The 21,862-nt window shown below is 33.1% G+C and overlaps 2 protein-coding genes across 6 annotated transcripts; one reads left to right on the top strand and one right to left on the bottom strand.

Annotated features, from left to right (window-relative positions):
• The first annotated feature begins 605 nt into the window (after positions 1 to 605).
• On the top strand, positions 606 to 5,931 carry LOC112679508 (coronin-2B-like). 3 transcript variants are annotated; one of them, XM_025549334.1, is made up of 14 exons: positions 866 to 951; positions 1,702 to 1,802; positions 1,892 to 2,089; positions 2,149 to 2,265; positions 2,336 to 2,485; positions 3,194 to 3,358; positions 3,457 to 3,678; positions 3,770 to 3,856; positions 3,952 to 4,074; positions 4,524 to 4,641; positions 5,165 to 5,292; positions 5,355 to 5,465; positions 5,637 to 5,708; positions 5,790 to 5,931. In XM_025549334.1, the coding sequence occupies exons 2-14, from the start codon at positions 1,788 to 1,790 to the stop codon at positions 5,928 to 5,930; spliced, it is 1,647 nt and encodes a 548-aa protein (XP_025405119.1). In that variant the 5' UTR covers positions 866 to 951; positions 1,702 to 1,787; the 3' UTR covers position 5,931. The 3 variants fall into 3 exon arrangements, with proteins under 3 accessions (XP_025405117.1, XP_025405119.1, XP_025405118.1); XM_025549332.1 differs by lacking the exon at positions 1,702 to 1,802 and having other exon boundaries at positions 606 to 951; XM_025549333.1 differs by lacking the exon at positions 1,702 to 1,802 and having other exon boundaries at positions 940 to 1,028.
• A 6,931-nt stretch (positions 5,932 to 12,862) lies between these two features.
• On the bottom strand, positions 12,863 to 18,310 carry LOC112679490 (dnaJ homolog dnj-5). Of its 3 annotated transcripts, none has more exons than XM_025549312.1 (10): positions 17,909 to 18,310; positions 15,594 to 16,755; positions 15,380 to 15,514; positions 15,110 to 15,316; positions 14,907 to 15,027; positions 14,608 to 14,829; positions 14,366 to 14,519; positions 14,153 to 14,268; positions 13,448 to 13,810; positions 13,233 to 13,368 (listed from the first exon to the last, which is right to left on the bottom strand). In XM_025549312.1, the coding sequence occupies exons 2-10, from the start codon at positions 16,744 to 16,746 to the stop codon at positions 13,233 to 13,235; spliced, it is 2,607 nt and encodes an 868-aa protein (XP_025405097.1). In that variant the 5' UTR covers positions 16,747 to 16,755; positions 17,909 to 18,310. The 3 variants fall into 3 exon arrangements, with proteins under 3 accessions (XP_025405099.1, XP_025405097.1, XP_025405098.1); XM_025549313.1 differs by lacking the exon at positions 17,909 to 18,310 and adding an exon at positions 17,681 to 17,876; XM_025549314.1 differs by lacking the exon at positions 17,909 to 18,310 and having other exon boundaries at positions 12,863 to 13,368; positions 15,594 to 16,746.
• Between the last annotated feature and the right edge of the window lie 3,552 nt (positions 18,311 to 21,862).

Raw genomic sequence — 21,862 nt, 5'->3', positions numbered from 1 at the left:
CACCAACCCACATATTAACTGGCGGCCCTTGTCCAAATTTTTTAATCGCATATTTCAATAGGTGCACTAATCTTCAACTATTAATATTTTCTGTTAGCGGCCTTTCACAACTTAAAAGGCAAAAAATTGTCGCGGCCCACCGAGTTTTGCTCGGTAACTCGCCGGGCCAATCCGGTCCTGCCTCCCCCCCCAATAATTCCAACTAGCTTGCGCCGGCGACACCTTGCTCGATAAGCACACACGGCGTTTTCGTAACCGTAAAGGGATAATTTCTTTGTCGAGCCTTCTCGACCGGTCGACCCTCGCGTCGACACCGATCGGCGCCGGTTATAAAACGCACAACACACGCGGCGCCCCCGGGTATCGGTCACGGTCCGTTCGAAGGGACGGAAAGGACGTTGGGTGGCGCGTGCGTGTGCGCGTGTGTTTACGTTGATATTAATCTTTTACGCGCGGTCACGCGACGTCCGGCAAGGTTGTCGAACCCGTCTCGGCCGTCCTTTTCTCTCCCCATTCCCACGGTTACCGCGGTTAGTCATGAGCCGCGCGACCGTCACCGAAGGCCGAGCGCGCGCACCCGCCCACGCACGCGCACGCGCATTGTCGCAACGGAGATGTTGTTATTACGTTCTCGGCGCGAGACAATAGACGCGCACCGCGTCCGACCGGGTGCCGTCAGTCAACGTTGGCGTCGGTTCGCAGCAGCTACCCGTTAGCAGCCCTCGTCGCAGCCGAGTGTTTCGCGCCCTACACCGTTCCGTCGAGAGTTTACCCGCCAATTCATCCGCCAGTCCGTTATCCGATGTGATCGTGTTGTCGTCGTTCGCCACACTTGCGCGCACCTACCCCATCCGCGACATGGGCACTCTGGACAAACGCGCCAAGATCGACGACGTGTTCAAGTCAAACGCTCTGGTCGACATCAGAGCCTGCAACAAGCCCGTGATCAAGGTGGGTAACGCTTTTGTCCGATGATCAGTGATGTCCTGGAACGGCTCGATAAAAATGTCTGCTCCCGCAGTACACCGGTAAACCCCGAAAATCCGTCTGCACGCGTTTATTACGTTGCGTTAGTGTGTTCTCTGCTCGACGGCACCGTTTGAGTTTTTAGTTTTCGTTTAATCGCCACGGCTCATGATCATCTACCAATTATAATCGTACACTCGTGATGGAAATTAATTAATTTTTACGACGTCTCATCCGTAGTGTTGCGTGCCCTACTACGTATATTATTATGTCCGACATATATTAAGTAAATATGGTTAGGTATTTGGTTACTAGTTGCACGGAACAGGTAGTCGTGAGCATCTGAATAATTTGTTTAAAAATTTCTCTGTTGAAAAATTTTTATTAGCAAGGTGCATAATTATGTTCAAAACAGAGGCAGAGAATGGGCAACAATAACTGTTCCATGCACTTGCATAATTCATGAACATTTTATTTTTTATACGTCGAGTGCCATTATTAATCCTACTATCTTATATACTGTTCCGTACGATTGTATTCGGAATGATTTTTTAATTCACTTATTAAGAATATCCAATTAGATTAGATATAACAATTACCTACCTACTTCTATTTTATTAATTTTTATTATTTACTTTTATTTTTGAATGACTGTTGTTGAGAACGGTAGGTGAATATGTTTGCTGTAGTAAATAGAAGTGTTAATATTGTTTTTATTTTGTTTTTTGTTTTCAGTTTTGTATGTTTAAAATTTTTCCTTGAGTTTTATTTTTGAAATGCATGAAATTGAGATACTATTTTAACATAGTAAGATAATCAACATGACAAATAATACGGTAAAATTGAAATATAAATTATAATATTTTTATATTCCTCTTGAAATTTATACAGAGTAAAATTTATTGTTTTGTTTTATTATTAACAGTCGTTGTTCCGTGGAGTACGTAGTTCTAAGTTTCGCCATGTTTATGGTTCTCCATCAAGACGAGAAGAACTATATGACAATATACCAATTACACGCAATGCTCATGATTCTAATTTTTGTGCTGCCAATCCAAAATTTGTTGCCATTGTCACAGAAGTTGCTGGTGGAGGAGCATTTGTAGTATTGCCTATCAACAAGGTAAGATTATTTGAAATGTTTTTATTTATGTCTTTAATTTTAATGAAACTTGATTTTAGACTGGCCGTTTAGATTTAAATACTAGCAAAGTTACTGGCCATAGAGGTCCAGTTTTGGATGTAAAGTGGAATCCATTCAATGATAACATAATTGCTTCATGTTCTGATGACTGTACTGTAAGTTATAAATGATTTATTTAAATTTGTTTTAAATCTTAAGTGATAATATTGAATGATTATTTTATAGATTAAACTATGGTATATTCCTGACAGTGGTTTAAGTTGCAACTTGAATGAATGGTTGATTGAGTTACGAGGTCATCGCCGCAGGGTTGGTTATATTGAGTGGCATCCTACTGCAGAAAATGTTCTAGCTAGCTCTGGATTTGATTACATGGTATGAAAGATTATATTATAATTCTTTTATATGAAATATGTAAAACAATATTGGTATTTTTGATATAAAAAAACGTATGGATTCTTTATTATACTTGAAAGACTTTTTACAATGAATAGATGTCATCAATATTATTTAAAATTGTATTAATAAAAAAACAATGATTTAATTTATATTAAAACTAAGATATTATTAATATATTTTTTAAATAATAAATTTATTTGATAATCACTTTAAAATTAATTATAAATTAACAATACAATAAATGTTATTTTTTTACTCAAAATATACATTTTTCATTAGTTAATTAATGTACCTAGCTAATAGTTATTATAATTTCAAACATTACAATCTTAAAATATATCAATAGATACAGCGTTATGTTTTTCTTCAAACTTCAAAATAGTATAATACATTGAATAAATATTGTAATTTGCGATAGTTAAATAGTTTATTTTATTTTAATAATAGATTTACTATGTCTATTTTAAATGAGATAATTATAATGATAATACTAAAAATTTGAAACAAGTTATATGAGCTTTTAACTTAAAATCTATGATCAAAATAAAATGTTTAGAACTAGAACTCTGTTAAATATATCAATACATCAACCTAAAATAAGAGCTTTATTGAGTGTACTATTATTATTAAATCTTTTGATGCTCTTATAGTTCAGTGGTTTAAGTTATTTTTATTATTAATTAGGTAATGTTATGGGATGCGGGATCTGGTCAAATTTTAAATACAATTGACTGTCATCCAGATATAGTGCATTCAATAACATTCAATAGAGATGGTAGTAGAATAGCAACCACTTGCAAAGACAAAAAAGTCAGGTCAATTGATCCTAGATCTGGATTAGTAGTTGCAGTAAGTAAATTTATTATGTGAAATTAAAAATATGATGATAACAACCTATTATCTAAAATATTTAATCTTTATCTAATCACGAAAATTATTTTATATAGGAAGGAATTTGTCATGAAGGATCACGTTCATCCAAGGTGATTTATTTAGATAATGAACGCTTATTGACCACAGGATTTTCAACTTATTCAGATAGACAAATAGCCATTTGGAATCATACTAACTTATCAGAGCCACTACAGCGTGTTAATGTTGATTCATCATCAGGAATTTTATTTCCATACTATGATTATGACACAAAAATGGTTTACCTGGCTGGAAAAGTTAGTTTTAAGTTTTAAAAATTAACATGATTCAGTATTTGAAATTTTATTTACCAAAGTATGAACCTATTTAATGTGTTATATCTTTTAGGGTGATGGAAACATAAGGTATTATGAAATTGTTAATGAACCACCATACATTCACTTCTTAAATCAATTTATATCCGGTTGCCCACAGGTTAGTTGTTAATAACATTTTAAAAATATCTACTTTTTTGTTTTATTATTTTAAATACAAATCATTCATTATTTATGCATTTTATATATTTTTAGAAAGGATTTGGAATGATGGTTAAACGTGGCTGTAGTGTAAGTCGATGTGAAATTATGCGATTTTATAAATTGCATACTACTCGTAATGTATGTGAACCAATTTCAATGATTGTTCCAAGAAAGGTAAAATGATTATATATGAATACTTAAAAATACTAACCATATGAACTTATATATAATTATAGATATATTAAATTTATAGTCATATCATAACCTTGATCTATGTTTCAAGTAACATATTTATCATCTAAAATTCAAATCTATTAATACTATTATATTTACATATATATATTAAAATAATCATAACTAATATTAATTACTAAAAAGATTATTTTTAAAAGTAAATAATAACTGTAAATAATGATAATACTTTAAAACAATGCCATAAATTATATAATATAATAATAAAATAATTTATCATTTTTCATTGTAGTTTAATATGCATTGCACTTTTATTACCCTATAAAAATGAATTGTATTATATTAATTGGTTATTATTGTTACTATTAAAATAATATATAATATAATTTTTTTTATTTATTTGCAATTAATGTATATTGCATATATTTCAGAGTGATCAATATCAGCATGACTTGTATCCCGATACTGCTGCCCCTGTACCAGCATTGAATGCTCAAGAATGGTTTAATGGTATTACCAAACCGCCAGTTTTAATGTCAATGAGAACAGGTGTGAACTAATATTACAATTTTATATAATAAACTAATAATAGTGTTAGTTGAAGATAAGAATATTAGTAATATCTTATTAGAATTTTTTTCTCTTTTAAAATAAATTTTAAACATTTATACATTTATTCTTATGTATTTTTTTAAATTTTTTATCTGGTAATAAGTTCAGTTTAAATGCCATAGTAAATGATAATTTATAAAAAAAATAATAATGATGATAATTAACGAACATTTTTTTTTTTTTTTTTTGATCCTAATTAAATAAAATTAGATACTTCGGATACATTTTATTTTAAATTCATGGATAAAAATGTTTAAATTATTCAAGTATTATTATAATCTGGTGACTGATTATTCAATTATTATAGCTACTAGATTTCAATATTTAGATAACCTGTACATCTATTTGTTTACATTACTACCAATAAAAGGTCATTTTTACCATAGTATTTAAATTTTTATCAAAGATATATATTATGTATGTGCAATAAAATAAATTGATTTTCTGTTAATTTTTAAAGGTGTTTCAGTAAAAACTCATAAGCCCCAAGCATTTGTTTCCAATGAAGCCACTCGCAATGATACCAATTATCGTATGAAATATGCATTCCTTTCTAAAGAAACTGTGCCTGATTATCGACCTCTTGATGTAAGTAAAACAAAATCAGTTTTATTGCTTGGTAACTGATTGATTAAACATTTTTTAAATAGATGTTGGCAGATAATGATAAGACCCAAAAGACTCAAGTAAATCAAAATACAAGGTTTCAACAAATACAACAGAAATTAAGTCATTCATTAGTAAACAAATTTACGAACATGGTAGGTCTTAAAGTGTTTCATATATATTAGTTATAGAATATTAAAAATACCTTTGAGTATTTTTTTATTTTAACTTTATATTTGTATGATCTTTCTTGTCTAGTATTATTTTAAAATAGGTTCTTGATAAATGATTGACAATTTGTAATTAGTTATTATAACTTATTTTAGAATGATGGAGAAGATGAATACAATGATATGAAAGAAAATACTAATTATGACAGTCCAAAAAATGAATATCAGGTTGGTATAATAAGATATTTTTTTGTTTCAATATAATATTATAGTTTTTTAAAATATTAATATGTTTTTCTCTGGTAATAGATGAAAAAAGCATTCACCCGTCAATGTGAAGAACTAAACATGCTCAGAAAGCAATTAGCTCATCGAGATCGGCGGATTCAAGACCTCGAAGAACTTGTATCAACACTTCAATCGCAATTGAAAGTTCAGAGACTACAATGATCTCAGCACACGGTGCAATTCACTGAAATTTATTTATATTTTTTTTTTTATCATTTTTTGAGATTATCCTTTTTTCTAGCTATACGTACTGTGCCGAGCTTTTAAAACAATTTCAAATATCTATAAAGTAGATAAGTTTTGCAGCTTTTAAAACTGAACAAAATTCAGGGTTGAGACTTAATGTCCAAAATAAAATAAAATCATATAACAATAATTTTTGCACCCTATTACTTCTGTGATCAAATTATATTGTAATTCTGCAATAATTTTTGCATACTAATTTAACTAATTTTTTTTTTTTACTAATAGGTTATATAACATGTTAAATTATGTATATTTTAGCTTTAAGCATAGTTATTTTTTTATTAAAAATGAGTTTTAATGAATCAAAGAAATTTTTGTATTTACAATGCATTAATTTGTAACTGTAGTATCAAATAAGAAAATTTAATTTAAAATGAAACATTTTAACACATATTATAGGAAAATTAATTTAAAAATGTCAAGTATGAAAGTACTATACTCATTTTTAAAACTATTTTTTGATTAATTGTGTAAACACAAGTTTCTCAAATTATTAATCAAAATTAATATTTTATTTGTAACTATTATTTTATCTAGCAGTATAAAAAGATTAAAAGGATAATCATTTTACTTATTGTTGAAGGTGAAGGACTTAGAGTTGATTCTGTAATTTTTTTTTGATTTTTATAAATCAAATAATTATGTCATAAATATTTTTATGTTGTGCAATTGATAAGGTATAAAAAAAAAGTGATGGATTTTTGAACTATAACAAATATAAATAAAATAAAGAAACATAAATTGATTAAAAAGAAAAAAAAATTGACTAAATTTTAAATGCAACTACACAGTGACCAATTACATTATTGATTTTCTATTACCAATCTGAAGAAAAATTATGCTCGTATTATTATAATTATTCTTCTGTAAAAATTGCTTGAAATATAAAAAAAACTAGGGAACTAATAAAAATAAAATTAAGTTTGAAAAATTAGAGCTTAAATGAGATTTTATTGCTTGTGTTTTTTTTTTTTTAGAAAATATTTTATATTATATTTTGGAAACAGTGTTTTCAACCAATAACTTTTTTTTAAACATTTGACACATTTTTTATTGCGTTGTTTGAAATATAATAAGTTTATGTAAGCATTCAATTGTACGAGACCATAGAATTCCTCGTACATTTTATGATATGACATATTTAAAAGTATACAATTTTTTTAAATAATAATTGAATAAAACTATAATAGCTATTACGGCTTAATACCCATTTAGATATTATTAATTTAAAGCATATATTATATATGTTATTTTTATCAATATGTAACATCATGTTCAACTTTTAATGTTAATTATTGTAATAGGATATATTTTTTTTTTTTAATTTGTTATACAATTCAAATTAAGTACACGATAATAATTATTCATATATTTATTAAATATTATACTATGGCTTGATGCGGATTGATATATATATATATATATATATATATATATATATATTTGTGTTTGTGTGGCCTTATATGTTAGTAAAAACCAAAGAAAAATGTAATTCTAAGGGTAAATAATATATTTCATAATATGTGTTGAATGTACTTGGTTTTTCATTTTTATTTTGTTCTATACAGAGACAAAAGTTTAAACAAATTGACTTACCTTACCACAAGAATAAAAAATAAAAATAATAACGATGGGTACTCGAAATAATATTATTTTAGTTTTTTAAACTGTTACGAGTGTAATGTATTATTATTTTTTATTTTATTTTTTTTTGTTTGAAATAATTGTTACTTAAACATATTTACTTCAGGTATTCGTCATAATATCATAGTTTACGATTAATAATTATTATTACCGTTTCGTACGTGGCGAGTAGAAATTCATTCGGTCCACGTTTGTTTACCGGTGCGCAGATGTAACGCGAAAATTGACTTTTTAACGTTACCATTATTCGTCTGGACAGGAATACGCGAATGACGCGTGAATTTCATGTGCGTTCGAACGTTTTTATTGTTTTGTTTTTCATTGTCGACACTTTTTCACGTCGCATACAACGTATTATGCGATTGTGCCGTGTGGATACATAACATTTATAGTTGTTAAAACGTTTTGTCTTTGGTACGACGGCCGATAGACAAAAACTATTAACGTTCAATACTTTTACGTAAGTTTTTTTTTTTTTTTGTTTAGTCATTTATTCAATTTTAGTGTCAACGTTGTTTTCTCGCATTCCCGTCGACGTGAAATAAAAACTCTTAATCATTAACGATGTACGATTTTTAAGTACCTATTTACGTATAATTATTAATTAGTTTGTTTGGATTTTTGAGGTTTAGCTTTTTAAGCCGATTGTTTTTTTTTTTTACGTTTATATCACATTGAAACATTAATAAAATACAGATTCACACACCTATACATCGAACACGATTGCAATGCATTTTTTTTTTCTTCCTTTTACCCGCAGCTATAATTTTAAGCTTTTTTCGATTCGTGTAGACACAGTCGTGTCCAAGTGAAATATTAATAACTTGTTTTACATTTTTCGTTCCGTGGTGTGTTTTTACCAGTGGCGTAGCTATTACAGGGCAGTGCCCCGGGGCGCCTTGGACATTTCTGAAACTATAATTCCCTAAAATAATCGACAATGTGTCGTGGTGTTTAACAATAACTGTTCGAATCATACGTGGTGATTCCAGTAACAATCGGTATTGAAGTGGAACAATAATTCACGCAACATCATTTTGCTCTTTAAAATACCTAAAAAACTGGATTTTCTTTTTATCTTGCACGACTGTTGATTAATTTTGTTTGCGGTTTCGTAATAAATAAAGTATTCGCGTTAAAAAAAAAAAAAAAAACCAATAATATAGTCATAATATGATGTGTACACACCTTGACTTTTCGTGTAAAGATAATATTAGTTAGGGGGCCTAGTTTACTTACTGCACCGGAGCCCTTTCCTACGCCACTGGTTTTTACTCGGTATGTACTATAAAAAAAAAAAACGTAGGGTATCTCCCCCATTCCAGCTGGCTTTATACGACCCACCGAAACCTAAATTTTAGCGCTCGCAAAACGTAAGGATTGATCGTGATTCGTACGCACTTGGTTGATTATAAACTAACGTGTGAACACCGATTAATTTTCTTCCCCCGTCCGCGTTTGTACCGAATAAAACAAAACATTAACTTTCGTCGAATACGACGAGACGGGTGATTCTCTCCCAAAACGGAGGGGGGAAAAAAAAAAACGTTAGTTATCCTCGCGCAGTTAAGGTCGGGCATTGCGCTCCGAGCAAAGGACGTTCGACGTCGGATCCGAGAAATTAGCAGATACTATAACCGCAGTTTTGAAACAATTTTTCCGTTAAGGGTGGCCACACACACTACGGTTTTATTTGTACGGTGTACGGTGTAGTTCGCACATTTTTAGTTCGTACACCGATGAACGACACACACTATCCATTTTGTATCTTTGTACGGTGTTCGAACAACACGGACCGTTTTTTTGACGAACGAATCGACATCAAACCATCAACATTATTATCAACGTACTAGTACGTACTAGTTGAATTTAATCGCATATTACGGCTATATTATCTGTATATATAAAAATTTCGTGTCACGATGTATGTTCGCGATAATCTCCGAAACTACTGGACCGATTTTGATGAAATTTTTTACACCGTGTGTAATTTGGTCCAACTTAAAATATAGGATAGTTTTTTTTCAAATTTTTTAATATTTCAAATATTTTAATTAACTTTTTAATAAATGTGTATAATTGCATGGTGTATTTCGGGTTTTCCCGTGACCGACCGCGACAGTATCTATATAGCTACCTGTAATCTGACCTTTTTTCTATTGTTTGTGTTTTATCGTCGGCGGCGTGTAGATATGAATTGTTCCGAGAATTATATAACTAACCTAACCTATGGTTTTTATCTCAATATTATTTTTTGCATTGCAATTGTTGTAATTAAGAAAGTTATAGAATTTTCGAGAAATGTTCAAAGGTATAAAATGCGAAGTTCGGTACGACGTAAATTCAGAAAATATATACGTTGGTTTGTACTTAATCTCAACATTTAGATACTTTACCTATTACTTTTAAATTTTCTCATACATAATAACACTAATACATGGCCTACGAAAATGCCAAAAAACCAACTAATACGCGGGCAACGCCGTGTCGGGACAGCTAGTTATATTATATATATATAATATTATTATGGTATTTATAGTTTTTTTTAAAACTACGGTTTTAGTTCGAACGCCGAAATGGGCACACACCTTCGGTTTTGTTCGTTTCAAACACCGAACACGGACAAAAAATCAAACTCCTCAGTTTTTATTCCGTGTACGGTGTTTTTCGTCCGTTTTATTGCCCGCACACTATCGGTGTACGTTGTTCGAACTGCACCGTACACCGTACAAATAAAACCGTAGCGTGTGGCCGCCTTAAACGGGAGTTCGCTGAAAACGATTAAATCATACCACGCGATCAGCGCCTCCTGTTCGACGATCAACGCTGTGACCGGTCGTAACGGTTTCAAGCAGTGCTCGACTTGAGCGGGGACGCAGGGGGACGGAGTACCCCTTCTAATTTTTAGAAATTTTAGCGACCCCCTACTATAAATACGTTATAATTATAACGCTCAACAAGTTTTGGGGACGCAATTTTTTTTCAAGCAAACAGAGTCCCTCTTCTTTAATTTTGCCAAATCAAGCACTGGTTTCAAGTGAATCGACCGCAGTGCCTTACCGGCGGTGGTAGTAACACTTTGGCCGGTCTCGATGCTACAACCTACGTCCGCGAAATCCTTCCCAGACGGGTAAGGGACCCCGAACGAATAGCCCCGTCGCCGGGGTCGGGTCTTCCGTGTCCGCAGCGTCCAGACGTCGTGTCCCCGTCGCGGCGGAGTTATGCGGCGGCGAAAGGGACGGGTGTCCGCGAACAACTGACGCGTCTCGATCGTGTATCGATAAAAAAAAAAAAAAAACCGGGAAATTTCGAACCGCGGGTACCGCGATGTTGTCAGATGCGCTCGATCATTCGGCAGTGCATTTTCTGACCAGGCGACGTTGTACTCTGTCGACGATATTTTGAAAAGGTTGGGCGAAATAATGCGAAACAAACGCGTGATACCGTAATCGCGTACCACGGTGACCGTTTTGAGAAAAACGTTTTTTTTTTTTTTTTTTTTTTTTGTCGCCCAGTGAAATCGCCTCATAGAACGCGATCGATTCTCCGTCGAGAGAATCGGTCGCCCGCGGGACGCCGGGCAAGTATAGGATGTCGAGCAGTCGTTTTCCTCGTGGGCCCCGATCGTCACAGCAGATCGCGTAGACCGATTTCAAACGATATCCCGCGCGTTCTAACGAGGGGGGACGGCGAATCGCTCGTACGACCCACGGTGCTGCTGCTGTTCGCGTCAACGCGAATCAATGTTTTTCCCCGGTAGAGGTAAACACTCGCTAGAGCGTGGAACGCCCATTGGAAATCGGCTGAAAAACGACCGATTAGTTACATCAACTGTGTCCGCAACTTTGATTTGCAACAAGATCGACTGGTTGACATTGAAACATTGTCCGACCACCGCGGGACAATCGTACCGCTGGAAGTGAAATCTTATTATTCGCCGATTGATCGTAAAAATATTATTTGTTCAATTTTTTCCCACCATAACGGACGTGCGGGCGATACCGTTTGTACATCATACAATAATAATAACGGTGTTCTGCGGTTCAACGACGGAGCAATACGCGCCAGACAGACCGGTCACCACGTCCGTAGTTCTCGCGGGAAATAATATTTTGTTCGCGCAACAGCCGGTAACAACTCGTCACCGTGATAACGCAACAACTTGGCGGCAACACCTAGCACCGGGTAGGAAGGCGTACGCTATGGCTGTCTTACGCTGTCCATTATTCAATATGAACTATCGAATACTAATAACAGCTGACGATTGCACATATTTACGGTGGTAAAATAATCCCCATGGACCGTACGTTAAATTTTACATCAACGAAAACCGATTTTGTTTTAAGCTTTGCAATTTTAAACCTACTCGAGCAATCAACTCACTAGTTAATTAGCGCACTATCCAGTTAAAGTTCAATGTTTTGTATGCGATTCTTAGGCATAGAGTAAACCGAAATTATGAGAATGATTTAAGTTACCTTTCATTGAGAATCGTTCAAATGAATACAAAATGAACGAGTACAAATATCTGTCCGATGTTGAATAACATAAAATTTGATGGTTTATGTCTCACACCTCCATTCTATCCACCAGTATCCAGGGTGAACCGACTAAAGTTAAAAATTTGGTTAAGATTAACCAAACAGTTGACTAGTGTATTCTACTAGCATTCTATTATTTGCTATTTCTACACGTGGAAATATTATCAAATATTAATTTGTAAGTGATGCAATAAGATACAATTTGAAGAACAATGAATAATATTTTTATATAATTTGGGCCTGGATTCATAAAATATCGCTGCATTGTTGTACTATGTATGAATATTATTGATTCACATCAAAGGAAAACTATTGGGGAATGAAGAAGTTTTGAGAAGAAAAATAACACACAAATATTTCGATTTTTATAATACTGCAATATTTTAAAATCAGACATTGTGTTCATTATAATTTAATTAATTTCACACAAAGTTAATAATATTACCAAAGAATTTACGATTTATGTTAACATTTTCAGATAATAAATTCAGTGGATCATTCTATAAGGTAAGAAAAAGTTAACATTCAAAATCAGTTAAAGATATATTATTAGAAATGTTTAGACAGAGAAAGAAAAAAATGTAAGTTTTTGAAAAGAGAAAATAAATAAAAACACAGGAGTTTTATTATATTGAGGTTAATTAAAAATTCTAAATTGTGAAATTGCACAGGATACAATGTTAATATTATGAAGTAAATTAATTAAAACTCTAATCATAAATATTAAAAAAATACATCACTTATTCAAGGCAGGCATTAGTTGGTATTTGTTCATACATTAAAATGATAGTACTGACAGTTTAATGATAATGATATTAAAAAAAAAAAAAACAGTGTAATTCGCCAATGCACTTGTAATAACAAGTACAAGTGATAAGTTCTTAAAATATAAATATAAATAAAAAGTTGTGATTTGTATGAGTTATTATTAGTCTAAATAAGATACTTATTTTGAAATTTTTTTTTTTCTGAGAATGAAAAACGTATATTTAATAGTGCATCTTCAAGGAATATGCATATTATTTAATATTTACTATTTTTTTCTTTTGTTTTTAGTGCGTTGCCGAGGAATGTCAGTTGAAGCTTTATATTCACCATTGGTTGCAGATCCCGGCATTGGATGTTGATAAAATGAACTTAAAAATTCGTCTAAGTGTGGTTGATGAAAACTTTAAGTAGAAAAAATGTAAGCCAATATTAAAGGTTAATTTGTTAAAATTTAAAGTGACCAATATCATATATACATACTCGAATAATGGTGTTGAAGGAGGAGGTGCTTGTGTTCTTGGTTGTGGTGGTGGTGATGGAGAAACCGTGGGCTCAGGAGTTTGTTGTTTGCCTCCAAATATTATTCTGTACTGTACAGAATGAGTATTAGCCCGCATGTGCTTCAGACTACCATGTTGACAAGTGGCCCATTCTGTAATGTCGTACACACCGCCATCCATACATCCAAAGTACTTCCAGCGTAAACCAAACAAACTACTCTCTGACCAAATGTCACCATCACGAGCAGAATGATGTACATTGCACAGTGAACAGAAACGTGCCGCATACATTGGACGACCTGATACCAGTTTTCTTTTGTGCCGTTTACCACAACTAGTACACCTAAAAATAAAAATAAAAATTAATGTGCATTGATTAGTTACATTCAATTGAACTTAAACAACTTAAAATACTATTCCAAATATTCAAACTGAAATTTAATTACAATAGTCAAACAATTACAAATAATAAATTAACATAAAAAAACAAGTTTCACAACACTGTTTTTTGTATTCTAATAAGTATAGAAGTCTTATGAAACTTTTACACTTAATACTAAAAAGAATACAAGAATACCTATTTAATTATAATCAATAATCATAAATATTAATAAATTATACAATTCCTCAAATAACCACCCAAATCTGATATATTGTCAATAAATATAAAGTATAAAGTAAGTACCTGATTGTATTCGCAACTTGTGCCATTTTTTCATGAAGATTTTTCAACAATTTGTTAAGTTCATCATAGTTTTCTTTTATGTGCTCAATACCACTATCATAGAGTTTACGATTTTCCTAAAATAACAATTTTATCAATTGAACAACTGATTAAATGAAAAATATAACTTAATCATTACTTTGTTTGATTTATAATATGATTAAAAAAACTTACTGGATCACCAATCATATTGAAAGCGTGAATTAATATTTTAAAAGCTTCCTCAGCTCCGGACTGGTTATTTTTGTCAGGATGAACTAGAACAGCTTGCTTCTTATAATACTTTTTGATATCATCATCTGATGAATCAACAGTCAAACCCAAAATACTAAAATATAATAGTTGATCAATATGTTGAGCTTTAGTTGTATAGTGAATATAGTTGAAGTAATCTATATTGTAGCGAATTAAATTACCTGTATGGATCTTTTCCTTTACAAGCTAGTAACCTTTTAAGAGCTTCTTCACCAGTAGTTGGTAGAGGAATATTTGTTTGAAGAGTGTTACCAGAGTTTGAATCTTTCCATCTGACTTTAGCCCAATGTGAAGCACCAGTAAATGGAGAACTCAATCCAATCCAAAAATGAATCCAACACTTCTTCGCAAAATCAACCAGTTGAGTCATACCCGATGCTGATCTTTAAAGTAAATAATGTTTGTTGAAAATATTAGCCAATACACTTTTATCATTATTTAAATAATAAAATAAACTTACAAATGTAAAAATAAATGTATACTCATGGTGATAACATCCCATAAAAGATGAACAAACCAAAAAACCATCAAAGGAGCATATTGAACAAACTGAGCTTTTAAATAGTTAAAATGTTTTGTTACTGAAAAAAAATGTATAAACAATTAATTTTTATAGCAATAACTAACAATAATCTATTTCTAAATATATTTAATTGAACCAACTCATTGTATTAATGGCAGAGCTACGTGGTCGTTTTTTAGTCACTCGTTGATACCTTGCTTTAAATGGCAGTGCTGTAAATGTAACAGTACTACGTGAACCCTGATTTTTACTAGCTGGTGCTGCTGCAGTTTGTTGTGATTGGGATACATTTGAAGATATTTTAACCGAAGGTTTCTCAATCTCATCAAATGTTGTTGAATTAATATCTATTGGCAAATGATTTTAAATAAAATTGTCGAATCAGACAATTTTAAATATTAATAACTCACTAATTGATTCAACATGCTTCTTAGACTCATTATTTAATTTTTCTTTTTTGACTCCACTTATCACACAACTTGATTGAATACTTTTCTTGGGTTTGTGTTTTTCAACATCATCTTTATGAGGCTTTACAGTTTGACCTATAATATATATATGTATATATATATAATTATTTTACTAGACTCAACATAATAAATACAATTAATGATATGTTTTTACCAAAACTTTTTAATACAGAAGAAATTTTAGGTTTTATTTTGGTTTTGTCCTTTTTATTACTTTCTTTAGATTTTGGCACTAAAATATTATTATAAGCGTTCTCATCAGCTTCATAATATTCTGATCCATTCAAGTCTTCTGATGATGTCCACACTTTTTCATTACCATTGAATGTTACTTCAAACTTTTTATCCTCTTTATATTCTATAGTAGGAGTATTACGCTCTTCACTACTTGCAGATGAATTTTGTCTTTTTAAACCAGATTCTCCTTTACTTAACTTGCCAGAATTTTTCTTTTTTTTCATAGATGTTTTCACTTTAGATTTAATTTTTACGTCTGAAGGAGTTTCAACTTGTGTACTAGCTGCAGTTTTTTTTACTGGACCTATAGCAGGCGACTTAGCTAAAACATCAGAATAACTAGGTCGCATTGGTCGGACTTCAGCAATCATTCGAACCTTCTTAACAGGCGCAACAATACTATTATGATTAGACATCTGATTATGATTATGAATATTAATATCGCATTCAGGAATCATTTCTCTTGCTGTCGGAAATGTTTGACTTCCAAAGGGGCTAAATATTCCAGCAGTGTTGTTTTGAGTTTGACGATTCCAATTTTGAACAAGGTTTTCAATGATAGCATCATTAGAAGGTGGATCAAAAAGACCATGTATTTGACTACGATATGGCATTGGATGAGAAGTATATTGTGATTGTTGGTAATAATTATAGTTCATTTGTTGTTGTTGCTGCTGAGATGTTTGTTGGATTTGGGGTCCCTGTTGTTGCTGTTGTTGATGATGATGTATAGGATGATGATGTTGAGGGTATACTTGTTGATGATGATCATAGTTTACATATCCAGGTATTGGATTTTGAGGTTGCATAAATGGAGTATACTGATTAGAGTTTAAAATATATGGGTTGTTTGTTAAATTCATTGGTTCTGGATTATAAATGTTATGTTGGGGCTGTGGATTTGCATAGTTATTCACTTGATGCCACATAATATCAGTCGATTGCCTTGGATTGCCCAGCACCATATATCGACCTTCATAACTCTGAAGATCTGATGTTATATTATTTATGATATCATCAATGGAACGTTTTTTCACCGCAGATGGATGATGGCTTTGATTATGATCCATCTTTTACGCCTATTCATAAAACAAATAATTTATTAATAGACTAATAGCATAAAATGTTATTCTAATTAATATTTTATTGTAGTTTATAAACTAAATTTACACTCGACTAAATAATATTCAATCTATTTGTATCAATTTATGGATACTAATATTAACTGATTAAAAATAATATTGCAGCTTAATAACTATAGAAAACTGTCATCTAACTTTTGAAATGTATACCAACTACTTTGTTAATCAAATTAAAGTTTAACTAAAGATAAACAGTTTGAAATCAGTCACAAAAAAAACGATGGTTAAAGAATTTGTAAATGACTATGAGCCAAGTCAAAAATAGTACAGATGTCATTGCATTAATATTTTTTTTATCGTAGAATATATAAAAAATTTAATATTAGGTTATTCAAATAGCAGAATAAAAGTTAGAATTAAATACACAATTTTAACAAAAAAAAAAAAAAAAAAAATTGGTACAATTATACCTTTTTAAATAAATATTCATTAATATGGTTAGAAGTTCACAGTTTAATAGATATTAATGTATGAAGTGTTATCTATTTAATAATACTTGTTAAGGTTGTTTTTTTTCTGGAAAAGTTATTGAACAAAAACATTTAATAATGCATTAAAACCTTATTGTTCATAATGCCTAATAAAAAATGATAATAACCATATATTATGATAAAATATTTATGTAAAACTAGATTTACTGTAAACAAACTATGTGCTTAATTAACTTGAAAATATATGAAGTTCAAGAATAATATTAAATTATAATTTATTTGGCTACTGGGCAAACTCAGTAATGGTTTTGGTATGCACAAACATATGTGCAACGTTCACCAAACCCTAGTAAAATTTACCCAGGATGTAAAATTCAAAACATAAAGCGGTCCAATATTGGATAATAAATAATGAGGTATTAATTACATACTGTCCAATACTGAGGTTCGACGCTGCTAATGCTAGAACCGTTGCAAGTGGTATCTACTTAGAGTACACTAGCAGTTTTACACATTAGAAAGCTGATTGCGGAAGCCGAAACAGGGGGGCATTCGAATCGGGTGAGCCGTGGTCATAGGGCATGAAAGCGTGGAAGATTCATAGAAGTTTCGACGACCATTTTTTGATCCTTGTCGTTTACATGTGATAAGGGACTCACCGGTATTTCCGTGAACTGCGAGAAGTTTACAGCTGCCCCGGACCAGTGTGCTCACATCGTCGTGCAGTCGTGATCCGCGGTGTCAAAGTCGACGGCGATGACGACAATACGCAGACGTGTAACGCGGACGGGAAAGCTGCGGAAACGGCGACGGTGGCGGCGTCGACGGCGTTAGAGATCGACAGGAAACGCGGCCGACGGTACGGAAGAATCGAGCGGGCTGCGCATCGTACGCGTCTGGTAAAAAAGCGTAGCGGAGTGAAATAGAAGAGAAAAAATAACAAAGATAACAAAACAAAAAAAAAACCAAACAAAATAATACAATTAGTGTGGTAAAATCAAAACAATGGTGTCCGCCATGTTTGCGATTTCGCACGGGTCATGTGCACGAGTCATCGATGAGATCCCCCGCGCGCATCGCTCCGCCATGCTACGGGCGGCGGCGGCGGCCGGGTGAGATAGCCCGGTAATACCGTGCGCGCGAGTACCGTAATTACCGTGCGGGAGTACTGTAAAAATTATCGTGCGCTCGTTTCCGCGGGGAGGTGGCAGTGGCTCTTTTCGTCCGCGTATGAGATGTTTTCGGCTTCGGCCCAACCAAGAGGTAAACGTTATCCCCCGGGTTGAGTGGGTGCGGGGGGAAGGAATTTAGGACCTTTACGTCCCCCCACCGGGTGAAGGTTAAAACTGAAAACATTACCGTGGGTTTTTGGCCGTACTCGTTTCGTCCAAGAAATGAACAGATGCGATTCTCGAGTGAATACGATCCGAGAACAATTTCGTCATACTTACGCAGGCCAATCAAGCGTACGGGGAAAATATTTCGCTCTCGAGTCCCTGTGTGCCTTGTTTGTTAAAAAAAAAAAAATAAATAAACCTTCCGTGGACGGGGAAAAAAATAAAATATTAGTATCGTCTTGCGAGGCCCGTGGAAATTGGAAACGCGCGTGTGCTATTTCAGTGGACCCAAATATTTTCTCCAAGCCATGAACACTTTTTACAGCGACCCAGGACCCTGCAATCCTCCCCCTTTCATATTTGCACCGTCGAGTCCCGCGCAGATTATGAAACGGCCTGCACGAGAGCAGTCAATTCGTTTTTATCACGGAAAACCATCTTTTAAACGCCAAAAGCTCGTTAACGAATTCCGAAAACCTAACGTTTCGCTTACCCGTTCTTGAGCAGCACTCACTCGCTGATCGCAGTCGTACGCGTCTAACGCGCTTTGTTTTGACTGGATTTTTTTTTCACCTGGACGTGTACGTTCATACCGATCTACGGCGTACGTATGTTTTGTCATCTAATCTTGCCGTTTTAAGGAGAAACTTCATTGAAGTGCGTGCGCTACACGTGACCGCCGATTCAGCTCTTTGCTGTGAAAGAGAAGTGAACGTGCGACGGCGAGTGAATTTGGCACGAAAGACGGTGGTCTTGCGGGGGTAGGGGGCGTGACGTGCTCACTCGAACGATGTCTGGTGAGACTCTGATGATCGACTCCGATCCGTCTAACGTTGCGAGATAATTGAAAAATAACCCATACGAACTCACCAAACGAGGTTTTTGTCTTATTATTATTGTAATTATTATTTAAATGAGTCGTTAACAATCTGTTTGTTATTTGAAACCAATTATTACAATTAATGTACAAAACAATTTAGGTTCACACAAATAGTTTGTAAAATATGGTGCTGCGGGTCACCAACTTCAGTATCGTACAAGGATACACAATTACTTTTAAGAATGTAACATTTATTTGCGAATACCTAAAATTAATTCGATAAATGGATTAAATATTTTTAATTATTTTTACTGTGTTTTACGTGACGTATCTTTTGCATCCGTAAACCTTAATTTTTTCGATCCGATCCAGCTAATCCAAAATCATGCAGATTGATGGATTCTGAAATGTTTCGAAGCTATGTGTACGCGTACGTCTTTTTTTTTGACTCTGGGTCCGAATTTTATTAAAAATAATATTTACAGTCTATGTTTGACAAATAAAACAACACAACAATGAAATACGTGAGGAGGGAGGCCATCCAGTGTATCAGAACCAAACGTTAATTAAATTTTTTTTAACCCTACTTTATTTTAAACTTTTTTTTCCAAATATTTATTATCACTAGTTAATATATTGTCAATCATTGTTAATCGTTTAATAATTCCTGGCATCATTTTTTCTGTCGTCAGGAGGTAAATTGGATGCAATTTCAGCGATTGAAGTATTAGACAGACTCTGTAATTTAGAGTGAAATTTTTTTTCAATGTTTTGTAGCTAATTGACTGGCTGTTTCTATTATGATATCGTTTTAAAGTGTGGAATTGAAAACATATCATGGTGCAAAAGATATAGTACGGAGTGCGATGGATTAGAAGGTTTGCAAGGTACAAATTTGAGATGGCCTTGCACATCCTCAATTAGAATTACATAGGTCCAAATAGGTTTACAGTTTACTATTGAGGATTTTCCTTTTAGATTCGATGTGAGGACTCCAAGTCAATCTTTCATCAAGAATGACACAAAAATATTTTACTTCTGAAGATATTGGAATTGGAGAGTTTTTTTTAATGTGAATGGGACATAGACAAAGATTTATCTGGGTTAATTTTTATTTTTCAATTAGATAACCATTCATAAATTATATCTAAATGTGTTTGTAAAGAATTAGAGGTTTCCACAGGATTATTTTCAGGTGAAAGAATTACTGTATCGTCTACATAAGTGACCATAATAGTGTTCGCTGTTTTAGGAATGTTGGGAGAAAGGTCGCTACCTTGGAGTACTACTGCTTAAATAATATGACAATACCGAATCACCATATAGGGTTATGTAGGAACGGTTTTCTAAATACGAGCGAATTATTAAATATTATGGTGCGGGCAATACATATTTTACTGACATATTGGCTTTAGGAAAACAATATGATCACCCGACTTAAGGTTCTGAGACGGACGTAGAGCGTTTCAATTTTATCGCGACTACGTACGATGAATTATCATACCCTTTGTCGTGTTTATATATTATATTATACTTATCGGCCGGAAAGTCCGGCACAGGAAACGTCTCGGTTGACACGTTGTCAACATTCGCATGGTCTCGAAGACGGCGACATTAACGTGTCAAAACGCGATTATTTCGTCCTATCTATTTATTTACGGTGTTTTTTTCTTACGGTCCTAATACCGCCTCGTGTCCGCCGGGTGGATTATATTTCAACACTATTAATTATCATAAGATACTATACCCTCGTGGCAGTACGAATGGTGTACACGGATCGTGATTTGCGTTCGATTTTCCCTTTTCTTTTATTTTTTCGTTTTTATTTTCCCCATTCGATAAGTCGCATTCAACGTCGTATAAATTATACGTATTAAAAATTATTATAATTATACTCGAATCCGATAAATACCTATATACTTTATTTTTTCTCAACGCAAAAATCGATAGTAATAATAATAACAATAATAATATATACCTACGCGAATTAACTTCGCTTTCGAAAACGCATATCGCACTCGGTATATACCTTCTTACGTCCGTAAAGCAGTTTATGAATCTTAAATCGTACATAATATTATACATAAATAAATATTATTATATAAATAGGCATTGGGAAAAGCGCTGTCACATAACTTCCCGTCGTTTTTGTACGTACGTAATTTATGGGTCTAAAATGAAATGCAACTGATTTGATAATCACGCACGCGCTGCACAATACATCGCTGATGATCGAATCGAACGGGTTTCGAGTGATATTTCACGTATACGACACGTGGTCACAAATATTTGTGTGCTCTATTTCTGGAGAACAGACGTGCGGTGTAAATCATGAGAACTAGAAGATTCGGTCGAAATACGTCAACGAAGCGACCGCATCGAAGTAAATGATGACCGAAAACAATGCGAAAACACTGCAATTGCAACGTTCTGCAACCACGATATTGAAAGTCACG

This window comes from Sipha flava, unplaced genomic scaffold (genome assembly GCF_003268045.1).
Source record: "Sipha flava isolate LNK unplaced genomic scaffold, YSA_version1 163_pilon_pilon, whole genome shotgun sequence".
NCBI lineage: Eukaryota > Metazoa > Arthropoda > Insecta > Hemiptera > Aphididae > Sipha > Sipha flava.
Note: the sequence above shows the minus strand (reverse complement) of the source record. Positions and strands in the feature narration are given on the sequence as shown.

What these genes read in the sequence shown, in the direction of transcription:
- LOC112679508 (XM_025549332.1), top strand. Translation starts at nt 859, where the DNA reads ATGGGCACTCTGGACAAACGCGCCAAGATCGACGACGTGTTCAAGTCA. An exon ending in TTATATCCGGTTGCCCACAG is followed by an intron (nt 3,857 to 3,951) that starts GTTAGTTGTTAA and finishes ATATATTTTTAG; the next exon opens with AAAGGATTTGGAATGATGGT. An exon ending in CAATGATTGTTCCAAGAAAG is followed by an intron (nt 4,075 to 4,523) that starts GTAAAATGATTA and finishes CATATATTTCAG; the next exon opens with AGTGATCAATATCAGCATGA.
- LOC112679490 (XM_025549312.1), bottom strand. Translation starts at nt 16,746, where the DNA reads ATGGATCATAATCAAAGCCATCATCCATCTGCGGTGAAAAAACGTTCC. An exon ending in CTCTGCCATTAATACAATGA is followed by an intron (nt 15,028 to 15,109) that starts GTTGGTTCAATT and finishes ATTTTTTTTCAG; the next exon opens with TAACAAAACATTTTAACTAT. An exon ending in TCAATATGATTGGTGATCCA is followed by an intron (nt 14,269 to 14,365) that starts GTAAGTTTTTTT and finishes TTGTTATTTTAG; the next exon opens with GAAAATCGTAAACTCTATGA.